Source organism: Trachemys scripta, chromosome 4, assembly GCF_013100865.1.
Source record: "Trachemys scripta elegans isolate TJP31775 chromosome 4, CAS_Tse_1.0, whole genome shotgun sequence".
In the NCBI taxonomy this organism is placed as follows: Eukaryota; Metazoa; Chordata; order Testudines; family Emydidae; genus Trachemys; species Trachemys scripta.
In genome coordinates this window covers 122514136-122540406 of record NC_048301.1, presented here as the reverse complement: position 1 = coordinate 122540406, position 26271 = coordinate 122514136, and the positions used below count along the sequence as shown (strand labels likewise).

Below are 26271 nucleotides of genomic sequence, written 5' to 3'. Positions count from 1 at the left end.
CCTGGGCCAAGTTGGAGCACTTTCCCAACTGCCCAGGCTACTATGACCCACCCCCCACTTCTCCTCCACAAAGGGCAAGACTGGCTATGCAAAAGCCCCGAACTCCAGCAAGGTCTGTCCTAAAAGTGCTGAACAGCTCCAGCATGGACTAAGATCCAAAGAGGGGTTAATCGTCCACACCTCTTCCCTATCATCTCTCTCTGCCTTTACCTTTTTATTGGATGATCTCTGTGCTATAGTTATGTCGATGGGATCAAGGTTTCCTTTCCTCACAATGGGTTCATGTCCAAAAAACGTCACCTGGTGGTAAGGCTGCAGTTGTTCCAGACACCTGAGAAAGGTATGGCTTGAGTTTAGTTTGTCAGATACAGCAGGATGGACAAGATCTTTTTATTAAATCTGGGATTCCACAGATCTGTAGACCATAAGAGTGATCAAGGGTCTCAAAGTTCTGAGCACATGTTTAAGGCTGTTCTAATATAAATGTAAGGATGTGTTCCAGGATAGATTTATATTGTGTGTGTGTGTATATGTACATAGATTGCGTATACGGAACTAGGTTCTGTTAGACTTGCCTTGTGAACACTTATTATCCATTTTTAGGTTACTAGTCATTTGCAAGGTGGCAAGAAAAGAAAGAATGGAACTTGCACTTTCTTAGCAGTATCTACTAAACTCATTACAAATTAAGGTTTATTTGTAGGTATTTTTATGTTGACAATAAGGAAGCCACTGCCTACTTCAGGGCTTAGAGTTAGACATGGCTTTGCATCATGTAGTAGTCTAGTGCTAACTCTGAATCTTTGCAAATGTTAAAGCAGAGTCAGGAAACAACATTAGTCACCTGCTCAGGAGATCATCCCATTTGAGCTTTGAGATCTCGTCTTGCTCCCATTTATCCAACAGGCAGTCGCACAAGATTGGATTCACCTTTACAAAACTGTAATAAAACAAGCTGATTAGATGCAAGCCTGGCCCATCTTGTCCCAGAGATGTGAAAATACAGCCTATGTTCTCTAACAGGTGATTAACTTAAAAGCTACACTGGCCTCCACACAAGTCTAGTGCACTTGTGCTGTAGTTTGGTAATTTGATCAGTGTAACATGTTAATTTTTTTAATATTCCTTGCTACTCAAACAGATTTTTTCAATAAATTAACTTTTTGCACTGCACTTAGCTTGACTAGTGAAAATAGATGCACAAATAAGATTCACTTCTACTCACTTCTTGTTTGTTTCATCAACCAACTCATTACTCTTTACATAGCTGATGATAATATTTCTCACATCGCTGCTGGAGAGGATGCTGCCTTTCCTATAGAAGGAGGAAATCGTTACTATGTTGCATTAAGAAATCAGATGTTCATATTAACATTTGGTACTTCTAGAGTAGCTTGCATCCTGATAATCACAGGCTGCCACCACAGGCTGTTTAAATTACAGGATGTTGCTCCAGCCCTGAATCGGGGGCACAACAGTGTCTTAAGTCACCTTCGTCCCCCCGGTGGGCAGCACTACAGCACAGAATCTCACCCCAGAGGGGGTAACAAGGCAGCTGTTTAACAGTACATGACAATTCTTCTCCTCAACTGCTGTGTAGTAAGGTAGAACACACTGTATCCCCTTGAATTTTCAAAGGGAACTGACATAAGTAGACTGTAAATACCTGATCTGGAATTTGGCCAGGTCACCTGAGTTATCACACCTATACTGGTAAACAGTGCTAAGGGATTCTCTGGTGACTAAGCATCAGGGCCTCAATTGTTCCTCTGATCCCAACGACATCACCAGCAACAGCCAAGTGCTCCTAGCAGCACGCTCTGACATTGCCTCAATACTGACTGAGGGACGGTGCTGATGACTTAACTATCACCATTCCCTTTAGCACCTGGCATAGGTCTTCCCCTCTACATCTCCTATCTGAATGCTGGCTTAGCAGGACAATTATGCTTTTATCCTATCTTCCTAGCACTTACTTGTGTCCTGACTCCTGGAAAAGTGGAGCCATTTTGGTTGAGACGCCATAGAGTGGTATGATTTCAGGAGCATGGTACAGCTGCTCTCCATCTCCACACTTACTCTCTGGGGCAGTTGACACAGCAGAGACTACTTCGGGGACAACAAATGACTTAATGCTGAAATGAAATAGGGAAAATAACAGGGTGCTCAGGTTCACAATAGTTTCCTGGGTGAGAAAGTATTGGTGACTGTTTAGCTCTTACATTAGCCTCCAGCTTCTCAGCAGTGTAATAGTCCTCCCACAACAGACACTCTGACCCACACCCTCTCCCCCCTTTCCTGGCTACACTCTGCTACTGGCGCAGGCCTGGCTGATGCACCTGACCCGAGTGTCCTCTGTAGGGTGCCCGATTTTAAGAGCCAGCAGCAATGGTCAGGATTTTAAATCAGGAGGTAAAAAAAGGGTTTGGATTGAACAAGCATCCTGACTTGCCTTGCTAATACCCAGCACAGCCCCTCGCCCCTTCCTTGGGTCCTAGACTCCAGAACAGTTTCCCAGTTACTTGAAACTGGCACGGTTTTAAAGAGAGAGCCAAAGTGGCTTCAGGTACTAACCTGCCCCTAAATCCCAATGCCAGTTTTGTGGGGTTTACAACTGTATTTTCCTTATTCCTTTTTCAAATTTCTCCCCCTTTTTCTGTATGAAAGACACCCCCCACATAGGTGAAAGTGACTACATGAATTGCTACCAAATACCCAAAGTGTACTAAAGAGGTAGGAACTCTTTTTCCTCTAATCTCTTGCTGTAAAAGGTTTAGGGGGTACTAACAGCAACATCTGTCCATGTGATTAAGAATATCCATATTGACAAGAATACCATCATAGCTGAAGTGCTGCAATCCCTACTAGGTAAAAATAAAACCTCCAAGACACAAGTGTGGCACTTTAAAGTGGACGGAGTTCAGATAGACAACTGGGAAATGACCAGTTTTGAAAGAGTAGGACAGAACAAGAGAGACCAGGAAACACATCAGGGGCAAGTGCTGAATTTCAGTCTGCTAAATAAGTATGCCAAGGCTCAGCTAATTAGAGCGCTGTTCTTGCTTCCCAGCATCAGAGACTGCAGCCCTGTGCTTGGAGGTAAAGAGACTTGGTGAGTTGCAGGTTTGGTCTGTCAGGAGGTCGCATGTCTGGGGTTTTAGACCCCTAAACAAGGCAGGTGAGACACCCTGTTTGTTAGCATCTCTGGGAGGAGCATAAAGCTTGAACCCCTGGGTCTTCAATCAGACCCAATGTTTGAAGTCCGAGTAATGCAAAGGGGTGGACCTAAGCAATGACAATTAGTATTTAAATCAGTTGCCAGGTGAACTCCTGAGGAGCAACAGTGAGGGAGAGAGGGTCCTTCTCCTTTAGGGATGGCTCTACACCACAAGGAAACAACTGTGATGACTGCCTTGGATGTGGTATGTTTTCCTTTCTGACACACACAAGATTTCTGATGTGTGAAGTACAAGCCGGTGAACACTCTGGAGAAGATGTATAGTCTGGAAGTGCAAATTTCAACACTGCATCGCATCCAAGAAAAGAAGACGTTTTAGACAACCTGCATGCAGAGTGTGCAATTCTGCTGTCCACAACTTAATGAGGATGTTGAAAAATTGGAAAGGGTACAGAAAAGAGCCATAAAAATGATTCAAGAACTGCAGAAAATACCTGACAGTGAGAGACTTAGAGCTCAGTCTGATTAGCTAATCCAAAAGACTAAGAGGTGACTTGATGAGCGTCTCTAAGTACTTTCACGGGGAGAAAATACCAGGTTCTAAAATACCAGGTACTGGTGGAGAAAGGCAGAACAAAAGTTTATGGTTGCCAGCTGAAGCCAGTCAAATTCAAACTGGAAATAAGGCACAAATGTTTACCAGGGAGTGATTAGCCACTGGAACAAATTACAAAGGGAAGTGGTGGATTCTCCATCTCTTGAGGTCTTCAAATCAAGACTGGATGAATGCCCTTCTGGAAGGTAGGCTTTAGCCAGACAAGTTATGGAGCTCAATAATGGGATACCTGGGTGAAATTTAATAGCTTGTATTATGCAGGAGGTCAAAATGAAAGAGTTAGTGGTCCCTTTTGGCCTTAAACTATCAAAAATCTATAGTAATACCACTTGGTGTGGCTCTTTCATCTAAATATGTCACTTTACAATCAAATCTCACCCTTGTGAAGCAGACATGTTAGATGAGGCTCTGTGCCTCAGTTTCCCCATCTGTAAATTGGGGATGATGTTACTTATCTCCTCTGTAAAGTGCTACATAGGAGCTCGGATAGACCAGTTCACCCACCTCTTGGGTGGACTATTTTACACGACCCCTACATAACAGTTTAGGACAAGTAAAGAATATAAGAGCCATTTAAATGGGGAACTGAGGTACATAGACTAACTACCTGAGGTGAAATTTGGTTGACATCCCTAACTCCTATGAAAAAAGCAGCGAGATCACAACATTTTACATCTCTACCAACTTCAGTGCCATTTATAACAACTTACTCTGAGTGTTTCCAGTCTATATGCACAATACTCTCCACCCCTTTGTTCAGCTCCTTCACTTGTATGATCTTCTGCTGTTGCATGTACTGCAGGAACTTGGAGAGCTGAAGGGGAAACATCAGGCAGAAATAATGGAAAAAGTCAGGTACGTTGAAATTTGTGTTCATGCTGCCAGTGAACCCAAGCCATCCCGTCTCTGCTTTGGGATCTGCACCATCATCTCAGTAAGTAAGTCACAAAACCAACACCTCAGCTCCATAAATGTAACAGGCCCGTGGCAGTATTTTGAATGCTCAGTGCAGTCTAGTGTTGAAAGCAAGACACCACGGGTTCCATTACTGGGTCTGCAACTGATTTGTTTTGTGACCTTCTTAGGGCCACCTACTACTCCCAGCTGACAACATTTTAATTCCTTGCTCTCCCCTATGAGAGAGCAGCTGCTAAAATCATGTTAGCAGTGAAGAGGAAAACAGCAGGATGGTAATCAGAATATCCCAGCGGGGAAGGATCGGCTTGCAGTTAAGGCACTGGAAAGGGACTCAGCAGATCTGGGTTCAAATTCCCACCTCTGCGACAGATGGGTGCCCGTGGGCCAATCACCGCTTCTTTGTGCCTCAGTTTCCTGTCTGTAAAACAGGAATAATCAGACTTTCTAAGGGCTTGTCTACACTTGAAATGCTACAGCAGGACAGCTGCAGTGCTTCAGTGTAAACACTGCCTACACCGACTGGCGCAGGTAATCCCACTCCCCGAGAGGCAGTAGCTAAATCAACAGAATAATTCTTTCATCAACCTACTGCTGTCTACACTGGGGATTAGGTCAGTTTAACTATGCCACTCGAGGGTGGATTTTTCATGCTTCTGAGCATCATAGTCAAGCTGACAATTTTCTACTATAGACCAAGTCTAAATTCCTTGGGGACGATCTCCTAGTCTGTGTATGGACAGTACCTAGCAAAATAGATTCCCAGTTTTGATTGGTGTTCCCCAACACAAAATAGTATAGACAGAGCTAGCAATATTTGATAGACTAACTTGGCCTGAAATCATTTGTATGGGTCCACCAAGGTGATACTGAACAAGTGATGAGAGAAAAGATTACAATACATGTCTTTGGGAAGGGCTTCTTTACAAGGGGGCCTAAGAACTTTATATATTTAAAAAAACTGAAACGTAAATATCAAGAAATCTCACCTTCTTGTAGCTTGATTTCTTTATGTCTAATTGTTGTCCTTCTGGGCTACAAACAGATGAAACAATTAAACCTTTAAGTTACAAGAAATAGCTGGAACCAAGGAAAAATATTTGATGTTTGGCAAGATTAACAATAAATGCAGTTTTCAAGAATCTCTGTGCTAAAAGCTTCTTAGTGGTGTGAATATGGATTGCAGGCGAGAAAGTGGATTTAAATGTTGTATTTGAGATAATGGAGTCTGTTCTGAAATCGGCAGAGGCAATGCTGATTATTCCAGTGTGTTAGGTGTAACACCACCAAGAGCATGTCTGTAACATACAGTGATTTCCTAACTTTTTTCTGCCAAGGACCTGTTGGGCTCTGACCAACCTTCCCAAACCCCTTTCAGTTGTTAGACATTAATTTCATGTTCTTATTATTTTAAAAATATATATTTTTAAAATAGACTCACAAAGGAACCAGAAGTAAGCAGTCTGCAGTTATTACAGCCCCCCTATTTTCACTTAAACTACAATTTGTGGTGTAGTCCTGAATGGGCACTACCAGAATGCCCCCACTGGCATGATCTCTCACACATGGTGTGTGCAAGGTCATGGTGCACAGACGATGCCATTTTGAGAACAAAATGGCATCCTCCATGGAGCAGAAGTGCTGGAACACTGTTCTGACCCCACTGCAGTACTCCTCAAGGGACATACCCGCCCCGCAGAACCCCAGGGGGCCAGCAATCCCCCTTTGGGAACCACTGATAGGGTTTTTAACTTGAATTAATTGCCAATGGCCATTTGAAGAGGGAAATTGAGGGAGACCGTCCAGGGTAGGATGTATAAACTGGTTAGCCAACTTGAGTTGATTGGCAATCAAATAAATTGAATTGTAGTGTAAACAGGCACCACAAACACCCGAATTACATGAAAGGCAGCAGCTTCATCCTAAATATCTCACTGTCCCACAGCAATTTCATTTAAACCCACCCTGCAAACCCAAGGATGGTCGTCTTACCACATACCAGCATGAGAACATATAGTTGCGCAGGAAGGTGCTGGTCAGTAGAGGGAGCTCTGACTTCTTCACTTTACATTTTAAGGCGTGAAAAAAACATTGATGCAGTAACTCATCCATTCGCTCTGAAGAAACACAAACATTTCTCACAGGCCTCTGTGCAGAAAGGGAGAGCGCACTCACAAGAATGATTTCTCATCATCTGGACCTTTATTTTTGTATTGATTCCTCTGAGTTTGCACCTTACACCGTTAAATCATTTTGATTTACGCACTACGTTCACCACATCTAAACAGCAAGACTGGGAGCCAGGATCTTGTACATTCTAATCCTAGTGCTGATACCAGCTCTCCTCTGTGGCCTTGGGATAGTCACTTAACCTCTCTTGTGCCCAAGGTTTCCCCATCTGTAAAATAAGGATAATAGTGTTCATCTCCTAGTCTCCTCCTCTCCAGGGTTTTATCTAGATTAAAGGAGGAAGATCAAAGGTCTAAGAGTTGTTATGAAGTGAACTGAGTAATTACATAAATCTGTTTTAAATACAATCCCCTTTAACATACCATAGGCCAAATTCTGACTTTTTCACTATGCTTATTGCCTAGCCCTACTACAGCCTGTTAAACAGAGAACCACTTCTCAGACGTCACTCAGGTGGGTTGTTTTCCCTCTGTGAACTTGGGCACACGGAGCCTGCAATCCTTTGAAAAGCACTTTCCCAAGTGGTTTGTTTGCAGTGCACTGTCGGTGTGGAGTTTACGTACCTAGATCATTTTTTCAGAGTGCTGCTTCTAGTTTAAGATTCCAAAAATGGCACTCCCGACTAACAAGGAAATAATATTTTGAGCCCAGAGAGGGACACATTGTAAGAAGTGCTCCAGAAAAGCCTCATACCAGGCAACTTTTGCTCAGGGGAAGCAGCTTTTACAAATATGGGCCTTTGGGCTGAAATTCTCAGTTAAAAAAAAAAGTGTACAGTCAGAGAAGTTTTTCCTTCCCAACAGGATACTGGAATCGCTTACATTGGAGACCAGCTTGGCTACAAAATTATTATTAGCTCCCACTGTAGTCCCATCTTGGACTCACCTTATCTACCCAAGAGGTAGGTGTGTCTCTTTTTTTAAGCACTGGAATGGGTTACCTAGGGAGGTGGTGGAATCGCCTTCCTTAGAGGTTTTTAAGGTAGGGTGACCAGACGTCCCGATTTTATCGGGACTGACCGCATGTCGGTCGGGACGCGGGACAAACAAGGAAATGCCCCGGAGCCTGGAGCCCGGAAGTGCTCGCGCCCCCCCCCCGCCCTGACTCCGCCCCCTCCTCCCCCGATTGGCTCCCTCCCCGAATCCCCGCCTCTTCCCCGGGCTCACCATTCCCCCTCCCTCCGCAAGCGCTGGAGGGAGGCCCGGGAGACTCAGGGGAAGCGCGGGGCCGGGGTGAGTAACAGTCCAGCCTGGCCGCGAGCAGGACTCAGTTGGGTGGTTGGGAGAGGAGGGGGGCGGCCCGCGGGGCCAGGCGGCGGCTGTTGTTGTCCCCCCGGGCAGCGGGACTCGGGAGCAGCCGCTGCTGCAGCTCCCACTGCCGCGGGGGAGGAAGCGGCCATGGCGCTCCGCGGCTGCAGCTCTGGCGCCCCCGAACCCCCCGAGCCGGGGCCTGCTGCGGGGACCCAGCAGCGCGCACGCTGGGTCCAGCCCCTGGCCAGTCGCGTCTGGGCTGCTGCCCAGCTGGTGCTATCCCGCGGCGGCCCCGGGGCGGAGGCATCGGCCGCCCAGCCCCGTTCGTTCCCCTGCGGGACGGGGGGGCTGTGGCCTGCTGCCCCCACTCCGGGGCCGCCGCGGGATAGCACCAGCTGGGCAGCAGCCCAGACGCGACTGGCCAGGGGCTGGGCCCAGCGTGGGCGCTGCTGGGTCCCCGCAGCAGGCCCCGGTTCGGGGGCGCCAGAGCCGCAGCCGCGGAGCGCCATGGCCGCTTCCTCCCCCGCGGCAGTGGGAGCTGCAGCAGCGGCTGCTCCCGAGTCCCGCTGCCCGGGGGTGAGAACAGCCACCGCCTGGCCCCGCGGGCCGCCCCCCTCCTCNGGAAGGTTTTTTTTTTTTTTTTTGGCCATGCCCCCCGCCACGCCCCCCCGCGTCACCCCCCCTCCCCCTGCGTCCCGATATTTGCCTTGGGTGATCTGGTCACCCTATTTTAAGGTCAGGCTTGACAAAGTCCTGGCTGGGATGATTTAGTTGGGGATTGGTCCTGCTTTGAGCAGGGGTTGGACTAGATGACCTCCTGAGGTCCCTTCCAACCCTGATATTCTATGATTCTCTTTTTATCACACACACTTTGGCAACATTTGTGAAGCTCGTCATGCCAAAAAACCTCACTGAATTGAATATATTATCTATACCATGTCATGAACTATGGTACTTGAACACTAAGTTTTCTGCAGCATGCCAGAGGGTGCTTTCTTAAGCACACCATCACCCAGGGTATCCTTTGAGCATGGAACCTTCGGCGTTGCTCCCACAACAATTACATTTAGCTTAATCCATAAATCTCTCAAAGCACTTTACAAAGATAAGTATCTTTATCCCCATTATACAGATGGGGAAATGGAGATGCAAGGAGAAGTGAATTGCCCACAGTCACATAGTAGGTGAGTGGCAGATCCAGGAATAGAATCCACATCTTCTCTCAATTCAATGCCCTAATCACTTAAACACATCTCATAACACAAGCGGAACCAAAAGAGGGAAGTTTTGGTACTATATTGAAAGACCATCACGTTGTCAGCTCCAGCAGCTTCAGGCAAAACAGTTCCATAGAGCCCAGACCACACAGCATGCTGAGAACCTTCACCTCACTGAAGTCAAGAAGAATTCAGCCCACCAAGACATGTGCTCAGCAGCTAAGGCATGAGGTGCTACTGAATTGCTTCCTGACCATCAACTAACAGGCAAATCCCTGGGACAGCCAAGAGATTGAACATAAGAACAGCCATACTGGGCAGACCAAAGGTCCATCTAGCCCAGTGTCCATCTTCCGACAGTGTATTCAGAGGCAATGAGCAGAACAGGTAATAATCAAGCAATCCATCCCGTCACCCATTCCCAGCTTCTGGCAAACAGGCTAGGGACACCATCCCAGCTAATAGCCACTGATGGACCTATTCTCCATGAATTTATCTAATTCTTTTTTTGAACCCTGTTATAGTCTTGGCCTTCACAACATCCTCTAGCAAAGAGTTCCACAGTTGACTGTGCGTTGTGTGAAAAAATACTTCCTTTTGTTTGTTTTAAACCTGCTGCCTGTTAATTTCCTTTAGTGACCCCTACTTCTTGTGTTATGAGAGTAAATAACACTTCCTTATTTACTTTCTCCACACCGGTCATGATTTTATAGATCTCTATCATCTCCTCGCTTAGTCGTCTCTTTTCCAAGACTGAAAAATCCCAGTCTTATTAATCTCTCCTCATACAGAAGCCATTCCATATCCCTAATAATTTTTGTTACCCTTTTCTGAACCTTTTCCAGTTCTAATGTATCTTTTTGGAGATGGGGCGACCACATCTGCACGCAGTATTCATGGACTACTCAGTGAGGAAAGGGAGGTGTTTATAGGTCAGCATGGTACCCAAGGAGCCACATTATGCACGCAATGATTTCTGCATGAATGCCCTGGCTCACAGCAGTCACTACGGGGTTTTTCAAAGGATTGCAGGCTGCGTGTCCCTCCACTGTTCAAGAACTGGGCAGCCGCTCTCAGTACAAGCTGAAGTATATGTAAGGCTTGCTATGGCTAGTCAAGTAACGGGAACACATGGAAATCTAATACACAAGTGACAGCTACATAGATCCACAGACACACAACTTGGTTTCATTTTCATGCTGTAGTACCTTGTGGAGTTCTGCCATCTTCCGTTTCCGGCTGAACCTCGGCGATATCTTCAGCCATTTCTGCAGCTCCAGTCTCACTGGGTTCCTCCTCCTCCATCAGCCTTGCACAGCCATCTCCCTCCTGCAGGCTCAAATTGCCAATGTCCATTTGTATCGATGGGGCAATGCAGAGGTCGCTGTCAGGCTCCCGTCCCTCCTCATCTTTGTCATCGTCATCAGTGCTTTCCATCTCCGCAGGCTCTGCTACTAAGGGAGCTATTGTGGGTGGGTAAGACTTGTCTCCAAATCCCCTTTAAAAATAACAAAAAGCATAAAGCAGCTTTATTGATGGTTCTTTACTCTCTTGATACAGGATGGTTCCTCATATAGCTATGAAGCATCCTGTGCTGAAAAGCCTGGCCAGTCCCAGCTGACTGTCACAAAATCACGGAGCTAGAAAAATTCAGGTCCATCCAGTGATGAAGGACCCACCACATTCCTAGGTAAGTAAGTTGTTCCCATGGTTAATTACCCTTGCTGTGAGAAGTTTGCACCTTATTTCTAGTCTGAATTTGGCCATTGGGACTCATTCATTTAGCAGACAAAGGCATAGAGTCCTCTATTTTCAGAAATCTCCTCCCCACATAGGTACTTCTAGACTCATCAAGCCACTTCTTAACCTTCTTTTCCATAAGGTAAATAGGCTGAACTTCTGAAGCCTCTCACTATGCGGCGGGGTTTTTGGTGTTTTGCAGCTACAAGCCAGCCCAAAAGCAGGCCAGTCAGGATCCCACGTCCACTGAGAGGTAACTTGTCACTGCCAAGCCTACAGCACATCATGCTTTTGCTGTCCCCAAATACTCTGTTTTGATTTTTAAAACCCCTTGTGGTGAAACTGGTGCCCATGATAAGCACCAGACTGTTAGTCCTGGAGGCTCAAGTCCTCTGTTTATCCACACAACAGGAACAACACAATCAGCAGCAGTGCAAACTTCTCTCACACCATGCCTTAACTCTAATCAGTGACTTTGTCCTACCAGAGCCGAGAGGGCAGCGGAGTCTCCACGGCTCATTCAGGTCTGGGCCTCCCACCTGTAACTTGGAACAAGGAGGGTGGCTAGTGCCAGGCGGGATGGCGGTTTTGTGATAGGAGTACTTGAACGTCAGGGACTGGATTGAGACACACCCATGTCCAATTTATTTCACGTAGGCCAAACAGCCATCCAATGGCATTACATTTTGACCCCAGCTGACCTCAGGCCATGGAGCTCTGAAAACAAGCTAGTGGGACACAGACAGGCTCTTGCAGGGTTCTAATAAGGGAACACACCCAAAGTACCTCTCTGTGGACACCAGTCAGAGTGAAAGCTATAGCAATCTCCTTCCGCAGTACACACGTTTTATAAGAGAACAGGCTGGGGAGGTGGTTACTGAAAGTCCCAGCAGAGAGTGTTGTCTAGGGAAAATGGAAGTCAAGATTTGGATACACCTTTTCTTTAAATGAAAATCAGCGCACAGTTAACGCAGAGCAAAAAAGTACTAAATTAAGGCAGAGTAACAATGGGCCAAATTGTTCATGATGCAACTCCATTAAGCTCAAAGAAGTTTCACTAGAGATTTACTTCCAATATCCTGTGTTCATGTGCACATGCACATAAAAGGACATCAGGGCAAACCCCTAACTCCTGCTAGAAGTAGATGTTAAAATTCCCACAGCACCTGGAGTAGACCAGACGTCTATTGTTAAGGGGTCATCCAAAATACGCCCTTAAACAGTATCGAACTATGTATCTACACTGCCTCTGCTGGGATCTAAACCTTTGGTCTCTTATACTGACTTAGATGGGACAAATGGGCCCAAAGAGTCAAAGATGTTAACATGACCCAGTCACTAACATTAAGCACTGTTAAATGAGGTTCAGGATTTGGTATATGGAAACCTCAGATTGATTAATACCACGACACAAACACCATTAAGAATTCTTTTACTCAAGATACAGAAAATAAGGAAAACTAGTTAAAGTATTAAATAAGGCTTTCATTTTAACAACATCCCTTGTTCCCTTTCCCTGGAGAGAGCTTTTAAGGGGGGGAAATCCCCTCTGTTTGATAGTCTCTTAAATGCTATTCAAGATGGTAGCAACTGTCCCTTTGGGGAAATGAGAAGTTAGTTGAGATGGGTTGTTGCAGCTAGGGTGACGAGATGTCCTGATTTTATAGGGACAGTCCCAATTTTGGGGTCTTTTCTTATATAGGCTCCTATTACCCCCCACCCCCTGTCCCAATTTTTCACATTTGCTGTCTGGTCACCCTAGTTGCTGCTATTAAAGCCAACTCTTCTTCCTAGCAGACAAAACAACACACACACACACGGGCAGAGAAAACAACAGCACAGATAGAAAATGCAGCTTCTGTCTCTGGTGTTGACTCTCACTTGCAGCCTCATTACTGGAAAAACACAGGTCCAGCACCTGGTCTTACCAGCTACTCCAAATCCTAGCAAACCTGTACCAGCATTGGGCTATTTAAGGCATTGCTTTTAGCTGTCTCTTTTGGGTCATAAGCTTACAGCAGTGTTGCAAAATATGCAGTCTTGGCTGACTAAGCCAGACTCTTATTAGACAGAAGGAAAAAAGGAGTGGGATAGAAAAGAGAAGAAATACAGTGGGGAAGGAAAAGGACACATTTTGCAAGGGGATGGAGAATGGCCAAGTTCTGCATCTCAAGTGGTATTCAGGAATTAGCTGGAGCCAGTGGAGGTGGCAGTGGTCACCTGGCTCCCTCTCTGAGCCAGTCTGGTTAGAACATCTCTCATGATTAGAAATCAGGTGGTCTGAGGTCCCAGGAGATGGTGAGGGTGGCAACCAAGATGGCAAAGCTTGCTCCGGTAGCCAATTTATTCTATGCCACATCTCTCTCTTTAAAGACCCAAAAAAGGAGTGTGTGTGGGGGGGTGGAATAGCCCATCCCCTCATGACATTCAACAATTATGCTTAGTTTCTGACACCCCAATTTTGGCTCATTGATTTTTTTGGTTTTAGCTTTTCTTGTCTACCAGGCATGACCTGAACACTGTCCTGATTTATAGCAGTAGCCCTTTTGTCTGGACTAATTCAACCTGCCTGCCTTGCTTTTGCACCTTTTTCTGTCAACATGTGTGGTTATAGGTTATTGTGGCATTCCATGAACTCTCTCACCTCTCACAGCTGAGCTCACCATTCGGGTAAATTTGTAGGGCCAATTACAACAACAGGTTCCAGGCAGTCTTTCAGACCCAGCACTCACTCATCTCATTTTCTGAGACACACTGTACTCTTGTCTGCAAACTCACCATAAGTGGTCTGTGTAAGCATGCAGCACGGTGAAGCCCTTCCCCTTCATTCTGGCGGCCAGCATCTCTGCAGTGGACATGGTAGCGACTCCTACTGCTACCGGGGCTCTGAGAAAACAGTATCAGAATGGGAAATGGCTAAATTTTCATGCTACCTGGAACACATGATTCCTAAGCCACCATAGCACATTCGCTTTCTTTCGCAAAGTCCTTGATAATGGAGGCTAATTACTATTCTGTGACAGTGTTACACTGAATCTATTCTTGAGAGTCTGCAATTTCAAGTCGTCAGGATATCTTCTATTTTCACCCAGTCCCCTCTAGTATGCAAGGTCTTCTCCCAATACTACCCCACATGAATTGTCACTGGACAGCCACCCTTTCTTAACATAATTGTCTTTCTGCCAGAAACTGGGATTGGACGACAGGGGATGTATCACTGAAAAGTTGCCCTGATCTATTCATTCCCTCTGAAGCATCTGGTACCAGCCACTGTCAGAAGCAGGGTGGATAAAAATCAATGATTTTTTAAAAATATTTTAAAAAAAAAATCAGATAGGTTTTTTTCCTCAAAAAGCATTTTATCAAAACAATCTAAAGATAGTTTTAATTAAGATACATTATAGCTCAAAGATATCTCATCATGGAATAGGGATTATAAATTCTAATTCTATAGTATGAGACAATAATTCATATAATGTTTAAGAAAAGTTTTGTAAATGAGTTCCAATAGTTCACAGATTAGGGACCCATTCTTATGGGGTTCCAGGGGCTTCTGTATAGATTTAGGTTAATCTTTCTATCTACCCAATGGGACTCAGTGTTCAGTCTAGAAGATACCATCAGAGATGGTTAGTTTTGCAGTTCTCAAACTGTGGATTTGTGTCTCCAGAGATAACATGCTTGTTAACAGCAAAAATGGTCGTTGGGGTTTTTTTTAATTTCATTTAACTATTTTCGTTTAAAAACAATTTTAACAAAAACATGATTTAAAAAAACTTGAATATTTAACTAAATTCAAACATTCATATGTTTGTTTTGTTAAATTAGGATGTTTGCTGTTGAAGAAAAAAATCCAGAATACATAACATTGTTGTTTTAGTTAAATAAAAACTAAAAAATGTAAATGTCTGTCTGGTGATGTTCTCCCCCTAATACAGCATGGCAAGAAAATCTTCCAAATATTAATGATTAACCTGTTGAACTTGAGATAGTTCACCTTCCAATAACTTCATAAATATCTGCTACAATTACCTTTGGTAAATGAAATAACCAAACAATCATTCATTTTCTGATATAGCTATAAAACTAGTGTGAAAAGTTTTCAAAATAAATCACTTAAAAATGTATAGTGTGTACCTTCTAAAAATGAAACCGACATCTATCTCTGAGTTGTGAAGAATATGTATTAAGGTTATAACCACCACCAAGAATGCACTTTTATGTAGAAATCCATGATTAAATCGAGTCTTCCTGACTAGTGATTTAAATCAATTTGATTTAAATCAAATCCACCCTGATCAGAAGACAAGATACCAGGTTAAACAGACAATTGGTCTGACCCAGAATGGCTATTCTTATGTACTGGGTGAGCCAGCTACTTACCTGCCTTTCTCCTTAGGAGGAGACTAATTTACAGGGTTGTGAAGAGCACTCAAAACAACACTTGGAAAAAAGCTTTCACAAAACAATCAAACAAACCCACCCCAACAACACTGGTAAATTCTGTAGTCCCTGCCCACCATACTTCAGAGGACAAATTAGCCCGTTTCCAAGAGAAAAACTGAGCAGAATTTCATTGTTTTGTTAAAAATACTCCTATTTCAAAACACAACCCTCGACATTGAAGAAAAATCTTATATTTATTTGAACGTGGTGCATTTTAGGATTCAAAACCATCCAATTTGCAAAATTTTCCACCAAAAGCGAAATCTGTAGGATACTAATGATTATGCCACAGCAAAATTGCAAATATTTTTTGCAGAATTTCCCAACATCAGAGTCTGCCTTCATATTTTGTTTCTCCTAATCCCTCTCAAAATCCTCACATAAAAATGCAACTTTTCTTCCCTCATTGTAAGAGAAACTATAGATAAATTGAGGAGTACTTGTGGCATCTTAGAGACTAACAAATTTATTTGGGCATAAGCTTTCAAGGGCTAAACCCCATGCATGCATCCGATGAAGCGGGTTTTAGCCCACAAAAGCTTATGCCCAAATAAATTTGTTAGTCTCTAAGGTGCCACAAGTACTCCTCATTCTTTTTGCTGATACAGACTAACACGACTACCCCTCTGAAACCTATATATAAATTGTACCTGTTTCCAACCAGAGTGATGGCACAGAGAGTGCCCTGCTGTACCTGAGGAAGACCACAAGATGGCACCATAACTCCTGGCAGCATTAGATCTGAGATAAAACAGTAAAGAGCCATTAGCATCCGCTCTGCTTTACAGTTGCAAGCCAGTGACTACCCAGCCACCTCTTCTACCCCCAGCTAGGGTGACCAGATGTCCCGATTCTGGGGTCTTTTTCTTATATAAGCTCTTATTACCCCCCACCCCCGTCCCAGTTTTTCACACTTGCTGTCTGGTCACCATATCCCCAGCCCTTCTGTTATTCAGCAAAAATACAACCCTGGTAACAGCCGAGCACATGCCAGGTAAAACACAATCTCCTGTGTGCCGGCTATCGAGTTAAGAATACTTTCCAGTTTCCTTCCAGAATTGGGTGGGATAACTGGCCTGATTCAGGGGGATCCCAAGGGACACAAGAAACAGCTGCGTGTCTGCTCAGCAACAGGTAATGTCAGGGTCAAAGGGACTGTTAGGAGAAAGAGGTGAACTCTATGTAAAGGACCAACTGAGAAACTTGGCAGTAAGTTTGTTTGCTACCAAGAGAGAAACTAGTCCTGTCCCACCTCCTTTCTAGCAGAAGACCATGGCTTCCTTCCAGCCATTTTTCTTGTCTGAGAAGGACATTTTCTAGTCTGATTCGTTACATTTCAGTACAGGGTGGAAATCAAGCATCTTCCTTAAAATACAGTCCTAACATATCTGTGGTAGTTGCACTAAGCAGGTTGATTTTTCATTTCTCTACAAATAACATCACTTTCCTTTTGTGACACACAGGAAAATAGGATTTTCAGAGAACTACAAGGTGAATGATTTGCGCAAGTTCTCAAAGCACATCAGCGGAATAGCATGGAATTAAAAGCCAGGAGTCCTGACTCTCAGACCTTCCTTTTCTATCTCACTAGACCACACTCCTCTAGAGCCCAGGAGGCCCGTCTTCCAGGCTCCGGCCCTAACCCTTAGAATGCACCAAACAATTCCGCGAAGCAATGGCAGAGGCTGTTAGAAAATCGGCCACATGCCACTTAGCTTTAAGGCTCAGAGCCAAGACAATTTTCATTGAGGTGCTTTAAAAATTTATTGGCAGGATCAACTAAAACCTAAACTAAACAAGCAAGCCAGAAGCCAGTAGCATAAAATAAGAACTGCAGCCACTACCTAGGTTACTTACACTTGAAAATACTTCACCCTTCTATACACAATCTAAACAGTAGGGATGGGGAGGGAGGACCTACAAAACCAGCTTACCATCCTATTAAAATATAAGCAACACACAGAATTCAATCTGGAACAGGTACAGAGAAGGGCTACTAGGATGATCCGAGGAATGGAAAACCTGTCTTATGAAAGGAGACTCAAAGAGCTTGGCTTGTTTAGCCTAACCAAAAGAAGGCTGGGGGGAGATATGATTGCTCTTTATAAATATATCAGAGGGATAAATATCAGGGAAGGAGAGGAATTATTTAAGCTTAGTACCAATGTGGCCACAAGAACAAATGGATATAAACTGGACATTAGGAAGTTTAGACTTGAAATTAGACAAAGGTTTCTAACCATTAGAGGAGTGAAGTTCTGGAACAGCCTTCCAAGGGGAGTAGTGGGGCCAAAAGACATATCTGGCTTCAAGCAGGGCTGGCTTTAGCAGGTGTGGGGCCCCACGCTGGGACGCGAATTGTCTTGTGCCCCCTTCTGCCCCTATTCTGCCCTCTCCCTGCCCCATTGGATCCTTCCCCAAATCCCCGCCCTGGCCCCGCGTCTTCTCCAAGCACGCCGCATTCCTCCTCCTCACCCCTCCCTCCCAGGCTTGCGCTGATCAGCTGTATGGTGGCGCAAGCACTGGAGGGAGGGGGGACAAGCAGGACGCGGCTTTTTTTTTTTTTTTTCCTCCCTGCTCCGCTGGCAACCCGGGACATTGCGGGGCTCTCTTAGGCACGGGGCCCCATTCCGGGGAATCAGCCGAATTGGCTTAAAGCCGGCCCTGGCTTCAAGACTAAGCTTGATAAGTTTATGGAGGGGATGGTATGATGGGATAGCCTAATTCTGGCAATTAATTGATCTTTGATTATCAGCAGGTAAATAGGCCCAATGGTTTGTGATGGGATGCGATCTGAGTTACTACAGAGAATTCTTTCCTGGGTGCTGGCTGGTGAGTCTTGCCCACATGCTCAGGGTTTAGCTGATCGCCATATTTGGGGTTGGGAAGGAATTTTCCTCCAGGGAAGTTTGGCAGAGGGCCTGGAGGTTTTTCGCCTTCCTCTGCAGCATGGGGCACGGGTCACTTGCTGGAGGATTCTCTGCACCTTGAGGTCTTTAAACCACGATTTGAGGACTTCAATAACTCAGACATAGGTTAGGGGTTTGTTACAGGAGTGGGTGGGTGAGATTCTGTGGCCTGCGTTGTGCAGGAGATCAGACTAGATGATCATAATGATCCCTTCTGACCTTAAAGTCTATGAATCCAGAAGAGGCCCCTAGGCCCAGATCCAGAAAAGGTATTTAAGTTCCTAACTTCTGTTGAAATCAATGGAAGTCAAGAGCCTAAATACCTTTGTGGATCTGGATCACAGCCTCTTATCTAAAACAATCCTGCTGACAAAGCCAAAGCTACTTTGAATCATGTGCACTGTACAGAGTATTTTCCATATGGAAGACAATTCCCTTCCCCTAATACATCTGAGCTGGCCCCTCGTCATGGATTCAAAGGTAAAGCCCTCCACCAAAAGCTTCTAATTCTGCACACCGACGCTGCAAATGCTGCAAGAAAACAGGGCTCCGACACTCTGCCAGGAGCCCATCCAGTACATTACTGTTAAAAGGCTTCATTCAGCCTGGTTGTTAAATTAAATTAGCCAAAGCAGGAAAGCTTTGGGCAGCTAAACTGAGCCCATATTTTTAAAATAAGGGCATGGGAAAAGGAGAGGGAGGAATAAAGGAGTGTGTTTCCAGCTAACCTTTTTCCCTTTCAGCCTCCTAGTAGGTTCTAGCTTCTTCTACAAGTCAGTGCAAGCCCCTTAGTGTACTGCCCTCTGAGAGTACAGAGGTGATTACCTAATTTGCCCCAGCTGGGCCAGCCCTGCTACCCTGACAATGCCTGCACTGAGGTCAGCTGTGACCTTTCCTCTGCACAGGGACACAGTGTTAACCCTCTCTTTGCCAAATACACCATTGTAACATTCCCCTCCTAGGTTACAAGGGTTGCCTGCCTCAGATATTGGCCACGGATGGAGGCAAGGAGCAGGGCTCGACAGCTGCGTGGTCTGATCTGAGTAGACACTTCGGATTATTGCAGGCCCCTCGCTCCCCAGCATCATGGATTTTTACACACACACAGAAGCAAACACTTTTTTTCTCCCATTTGCTGCTACAACAGCTTTCATCAAATCTAACACTGCGATATGCATCCAACCCTGGCTCCCAAACTGGGAGTGATTGGTGAAATTCCTGGGCAAGGGAAGGAGCCACACAACGGTCTGAGCGCTGCAGGATGAAATAAGCAGCATGTCAGAACATATCTAGCAAATGATAAAGGCAAAAAACACCTGGCTGGATGCTTAGAGCCAAATGAAGAGATAATACAGAGTGGCCCTGCCTTGGCTTTACCACAACAGTTGGCTCCCTGCTGCAAAGTCTCACGCCCTTTCCAGAGGCTTCTACATCATTGTCTCTCTGCCCCTCCCCTCTATGATGGCTACTGTCTCCAGGGCCACCCTCTCATCTTTGGCTCTGGCTCAGAGGTCAGTTGAGGCCATCTGGTTGCCAAGGGAGACCAGTGACCTGAACCCCACTTTAATCAGCCTCCCTCTCCTACCAACAGGACCTTCTCCATGTAAACTAAGTCACTGCGGGTCAGTGGCTAGGCCCACTCCTCAGCTGTCTATCTCCTTGCCAGGCCACAGGACCAGGGGCTGCTTTCCACACAGGCCCCTCAGCTAGAAAGCAGCAGGCAGCCAAAGCAGAGGGCCTCAAGTGCCACTGCAACCCTACTTCCACCTGAGGCAGGTTATGTGGTGGGAGAAAGGCAGCCCACTTCTAGACACACATCCCCACACACGCTGAGAAGACAGCGTTCAGATTCTGATCAGGTTTAGGCTTGCTGTTGAGGTTTGAGGTCACACAGCTCTCATGAGCAGTTATGAGATTTCAGCACCAAGGATTTGAACGTAACCCCCGCATGACATACACAATCCAAAATGTAGGGGGTGGGGGATCAGCTCTGAGACTGCAGCTGGGGCCCATCTCTACTACATGCACACACAGTGATATCTTATTATCCTGAATGTGGATAGAGATGCCTCTTAAAGCAAAGCAAAATGAAAGCAGCTAAATTGAGTTGCCCTGTGAAAGTTAATCACAACAAATGCTACAGAATGAGGAAACAAGTACTTCTAGTGTCCCAGTTAATGGCTGTTAAATCAATATCTTTCTAACCAATGCATGAGGAGCAACAACAGGTAAAATTCCAACTCTAGCGCCATCTGATGGGAAGGGTCAATGCATTTGAACAGATTGGACCTATATATTATATTTAGTTCACAAACTGTATTTGTGGCTAATTGGTTTTCCTTTTTAAGGAGACAAAAAAACAACCACCCCACACTTTCAGTGCATCCTTGTGAACAGTGAGTTTCTGCTTTAAAAAAACAAAAAAAACAAAAAAAAAACTTAATCTTGTCCTGCACTAGAAAAAATAGCTTAAAAAAAGTACAGATCCAGAAGAATGAATTTCCCAAGGCAACTGACACATGTATCGCAAAGTAATGAGTTTTGATTCTCTTACCTGCTCCTCCTGCTAGTCTCTGCAGCACAGGGGGCCATGTTGAGAATGCTGGAAGAAGATCTGGATAGGACCACAGAGTATAAACTGTCCAAAAGAAAACGGATTTTAAAAACATGGCATTACAGATGTCTCTAGCTGTTGCTTCTCGCCATCTTCAAGCCCCTGTAATACAATTACAGCAGCACATCCTTGACTGTAACTAGCCAGATATTTCTCTCACATGGATGGTCAACAAATCAGGCTGCACGGCCCAACAGCATCAAAATAACAAGCCAGTAGATACTCACAATGAACAAACTAAAATGCTAATGTTTCAGTTTCAAGCTTCCAATGGATTTTAATAAAGGATGGATAGATGATCTATGGCTGTGTTGACACTGTCTTCTTTAAATCAAGGATGCTTTGACCTGAATTGTTATGATAACATGGGAGAGTCACTGAGCGGGCAGAGAAAAATGATGGAACAGCATATTGTACCAGGGCAATTCAGTCTTTCACGCTCAGAATTCCACATAAAGAAGGTTGAACTTCATACTCACGGCAGTTGTGTCTCACAGTAAGTGGGCCAGAAAGGAAGGATGGTCCAGCAGTTAGGGCAAAAGCCCAGGATCTGGGAGACCTGGGTTTAAGTCCCTGTTCCACCCCAGACTTCCTGTGTGATCCTGGGCAAGTCACCTCTCTGTGCCTCAGTTTCCTATCTGTACGATAGGGGATAATACTGCCCTACATCACAAGGGTATTGTAAGGATAAATACATTAAAGAATGTGAGGTGCTCAGATACTACAGTAATGGCGTGTACAAGTACCTTGAATAGATGGGCATGCACAGAACTTGTAGGAGAGTTTTATGTCCGAGAGGCAGGAGGGGTTGGGAAAGATATTCTATTTCATGACTCATACCTGTTGGATATAGGGTTTTCTCCAGTTCAAAAAGGACCGGGTTCCTGTTGTTGGCATAGACTGTGACCGCATCCCCTTTGTGAGCATACAGTTTGACTACATTGAGTTCTTCTCTGTTTGGAACAAGTTCTGACAGCTGTTCACTGCTGAGGGCGGGAAAAGCTACTGCAACATCAGTTCGCAGTTTCCTCCTGTAAAGACAAATCTGTGCTGAGCAAAAGTAAGGTTTTTTTTTTTTTTAATTTAAATTTTTTAAAGGACAGGGTACAGGCAGAGACTAGTCATGTCTAAGGAGACATGGGCTCAGGTGGGATCCTAGCTATGCAGTGGTTCTCAACCAGGGGGTACACAGAGGTCTTCCAGGAGGTACATCAACTCATCTAGATATTTGCCTAGTTGACAACAGGCTACATAAAAAGCACTAGCAAAGTCCCTACAAACTAAAATTGCATACAGACAAAATGAGAATGTAAGGAATTTTCAGTAACTCTGCTGTGACACTTTTGTATGTTCATGTCTGATTTTGTAAGCAAGTAGTTTTTAAGAGAGGTGAAACTTGGGGGTACTCAAGACAAATCAGACTCCTGAAAGGATTACAGTAGTCTGGAAAGGTTGAGAACCACTGTGTTCGAGACAGTTAGCTATCAGTTCATTTCTTATGTCTCATTCATGGCACTAGGCAGCAGCAGCAAGATGGCAGACACGCAGCAGCACTGCTCTAGTGACTGCAGGATCCACTCCCTCTGTTCGCCCCCCAGTTCCTTTCACATTTTGCTTCATGCTCATTCACGCCACGTTCCATCTGTTTTGCAGGCTGAAGCCCTTCATCAACAGTCACAAACAACATACAATTCTACATCTGCAAAGCTGCTAGTAAAAATGCATCTATCTGAAGATGGAGGGCCTGATTCGCTGTTGTCGTGAAACTTTGTGGAGTCATTCACTCCAGCACAAAGTGGGTGTAAAACATGAGCAAATCAGACTGGTAGAATTCTACACTCATTTTGCATGGGTGTAAGTGACAACACGAATGTACACAGCAATAGTGAACTGGGACCCCAAGCCTTCTTTCGGATAAAGGCCATTGGTTAACTTAGGCTATGTCTTCACTGCTAAAAAAGTATGTGTTTACTGCAAGATAACTAACTCAAGACAGGTTTCAGAGGGGTAGCCATGTTAGCCTGTATCAGCAAAAACAAGGAGGAATCCTTGTAGCACCTTAGAGACTAACACATTTATTTGGGCATAAGCTTTTGTAGGCTATAACCCATTTCATCAGATGCATGGAGTGGAAAATACAGTAGGCAGGTATAAACATACAGCACATAAAATGGAAGTTGCCTTACCAAGATCAGTGCTAACGAGGCCAATTCAATTAGGGTGGATGTGGCCCATTTCCAACAGTTGACAAGAAGGTACGAGTATCAACAGAGGGAAAATTCTTTTTTGTAGTGACCCAGCCACTCCCTGTCTTTATTCAGGCCTAATTTGATGGTGTCAAGTTCGCAAATTAATTGCAGTTCTGCCGTTTCTCGTTGAAGTCTGTTTTTGAAGTTTTTTTTGTTGAAGAATGGCCACTTCAATCTATTATTGAGCATCCAGGGAGACTGAAGTGCTCTCCTACTGGTTTTTGAATGTTACAATTCTTGATGTCAGATTTCTGTCCATTTATTCTTTTGCATAGAGGCTGTCCGGTTTGGCCAATGTACATGGCAGAGGGGCATTGCTGGCACACGATGGTTTATATCACATTGGTAGATGTGCAAGTGAACAAGCCCCTAATGGTGTGGCTGATGTGGTTATATCCTATGATGGTGTCTAAGGCAACTCCCATCTTTTCATGGGCTGTATATTTATACCTGCCTACTGTATTTTCCACTCCATGCATCTGATGAAATGGGTTCTAGCCCACAAAAGTTTATGCCCAAATAAATTTGTTAGTCTCTAAGGTGCCACAAGGACTCCTTGTTGTTTTAACTCAAGACAGTTACCTCAATGTAAAATCCTAGCAGAGACAAGGCCTGGGTAGTACTTGATGTCATCCCCTTGCCTCCCACCTGATAAGTTATTGATGTAAAAACATGTTTTAAATTTTATTTTGCTGTAAAGGCATCTTCAGTTAAACACTAGTACTGACCGAAGTTAGTGAATGCTAGCTTTGTGCTGCAAGGCCCTTAGTGGACTTGGTTTGTATTATTACAAATATTTAAAGTATGCGGTCCCAGGCTAGTATGGGGACAAGGTAATATCTTTTATTGGACCAACTTCTGTAGAGTTCTGTATAAACTCGAAAGCTTGTCTCTTACCAACAGAAGTTGGTCCAATAAAATATATTACCTCACCCATCTTGTGTTTCAAATATTTTAAGTGTTAATATGTTCACTGCAGCATTACACAAAATATTACAAATAGACTTCCACAAGCTAGCAGAAATATGGTAAGGGAGGTTTTCCTGCTGAAAGAAAAGAAAGAAAGAAAGCCTTCAAAATTTGCCTCACAACATGACTCAGACTGCCACATTATTTAAAGCCCATCTGTTTCAAAGCTACTGTGTAACCTGTCCTTGGGTGCATTCCATCTGGCAACGCTTTTATACCAACGCTACAGAAAAAGAATTCACAGCCTAGCTTCACTTATTTGGAAGGAGATACATTGCCGACTCTCAGGAATGGCATTTAAGAAATAATAATAAAAAAAGCCTCCCCCTCTTGTGATGCAGGATATTGCTGTCTGCTCTTCAGCAAGATGTAAAATCTGACTCATGCCTCTTAGAAATCGCTCCTGTTCAAGCTTGTAAAAGCTTGTGACTGTGTGCCTGCCTTAACCAGACAGAGCAGGAGGAGGTAAAACATGCTAGTTACCCTAAAAATCTCACCGTGGGCCTGGAGTGAAATTAACATAACTCACTCACCTATCAGACCCTTTGATGGCAGTGTTGGATTTCACCCTGAAGGACTTGGAAAACATGATCCACTCCAAAGGGGAGGCTTCACGCCCCTCCTTCGGCTCTGCCCCCAAAACCCTGGCAGGCCAAGAGGCGCCGGGCCAGCCGTGCAGGTAGGATGCTAGAAAGGCGAAAGCATGAGTTAAGCCCCAGGATTGTAGCGCTCCTGCTTCATTGCATGGGAGCAGCCATGTTGCAGTCCTGCAGCAAAAAGAGCCCGTGTGGCAACACGTAGCTGCTTTCTGCTGCTTCCTCTGCAATGGCCAAGCTGTCTAATGCCTGCTGGGCGAGGGAGGCTGATCCTGCCAACGCGTAGACACGCGTGAGTAACTTTGTCTCTAGAAGTGCTACTGGAGTCAATGGGACCGCTGCCGTAAGTAAATTACTCATGAGTGCAAAGATGATTGCAGCCCAGTTAAGTTTGCAGACAGCAAAACATTTGGAAGATGCATCACAGAACCAGGCTGCTGCTATTGCTGGAGTGGCAGGAAGAAATCAGCTTCCCAGTATTCCCAGCCCTCGTGGAAGGGGCTAGGGGGAGGAGCTGCGAAATGTGAGCACGTGTCTGACTCTGGAGACAGCTGGTAACAATACAAGCTTGACGAGGTATCAACTGCCCCATCCTGGAACACACCCTCAGGAGGGGTGGCTTGTGCTTTGGGGCCCTGATTGCCTTAATTCAGCCCTTCCAGCTCTAGGCCGCCCTGCCAAAAATCTCACTCCTTTGGAGAGACAGTCCCTCATTTTAAGAACAGGAGTACTTGTGGCACCTTAGAGACTAACAAATTTATTAGAGCATAAGCTTTCGTGGACTACAGCCCACTTCTTCGGATGCATCCGAAGAAGTGGGCTGTAGTCCACGAAAGCTTATGCTCTAATAAATTTGTTAGTCTCTAAGGTGCCACAAGTACTCCTGTTCTTAAAATGAGGGACTGTCTCTCCAAAGGAGTGAGATTTTTGGCAGGGCGGCCTAGAGCTGGAAGGGCTGAATTAAGGCAATCAGGGCCCCAAAGCACAAGCCACCCCTCCTGAGGGTGTGTTCCAGGATGGGGCAGTTGATACCTCGTCAAGCTTGTATTGTTACCAGCTGTCTCCAGAGTCAGACACGTGCTCACATTTCGCAGCTCCTCCCCCTAGCCCCTTCCACGAGGGCTGGGAATACTGGGAAGCTGATTTCTTCCTGCCACTCCAGCAATAGCAGCAGCCTGGTTCTGTGATGCATCTTCCAAATGTTTTGCTGTCTGCAAACTTAACTGGGCTGCAATCATCTTTGCACTCATGAGTAATTTACTTACGGCAGCGGTCCCATTGACTCCAGTAGCACTTCTAGAGACAAAGTTACTCACGCGTGTCTACGCGTTGGCAGGATCAGCCTCCCTCGCCCAGCAGGCATTAGACAGCTTGGCCATTGC

General features: G+C 45.0%; 1 protein-coding gene across 4 annotated transcripts in view; it reads right to left on the bottom strand.

Annotated features, from left to right (window-relative positions):
- EIF2D (eukaryotic translation initiation factor 2D) overlaps positions 1–25086 on the bottom strand; it is a 37019-nt gene extending 11933 nt beyond the window's left edge. For 2 of the 4 annotated variants that reach the window (XM_034767137.1, XM_034767140.1), the window contains exons 1-13: positions 24827–25086; positions 21916–22106; positions 21016–21099; positions 16203–16293; positions 13885–13992; positions 10575–10864; positions 6709–6826; positions 5699–5744; positions 4505–4608; positions 1977–2135; positions 1226–1315; positions 845–940; positions 211–331 (exon numbers count right to left, since the gene is read on the bottom strand). In XM_034767137.1, coding sequence (XP_034623028.1) covers positions 211–331; positions 845–940; positions 1226–1315; positions 1977–2135; positions 4505–4608; positions 5699–5744; positions 6709–6826; positions 10575–10864; positions 13885–13992; positions 16203–16293; positions 21016–21099; positions 21916–22106; positions 24827–24882 — 1554 coding nt within the window. In that variant the 5' untranslated portion in view covers positions 24883–25086. The remainder of the gene's footprint in view (positions 1–210; positions 332–844; positions 941–1225; positions 1316–1976; positions 2136–4504; positions 4609–5698; positions 5745–6708; positions 6827–10574; positions 10865–13884; positions 13993–16202; positions 16294–21015; positions 21100–21915; positions 22107–24826) is intronic. The other 2 variants (XM_034767139.1, XM_034767138.1) reach the window with 1 other exon arrangement.
- Positions 25087–26271: the final 1185 nt, after the last annotated feature.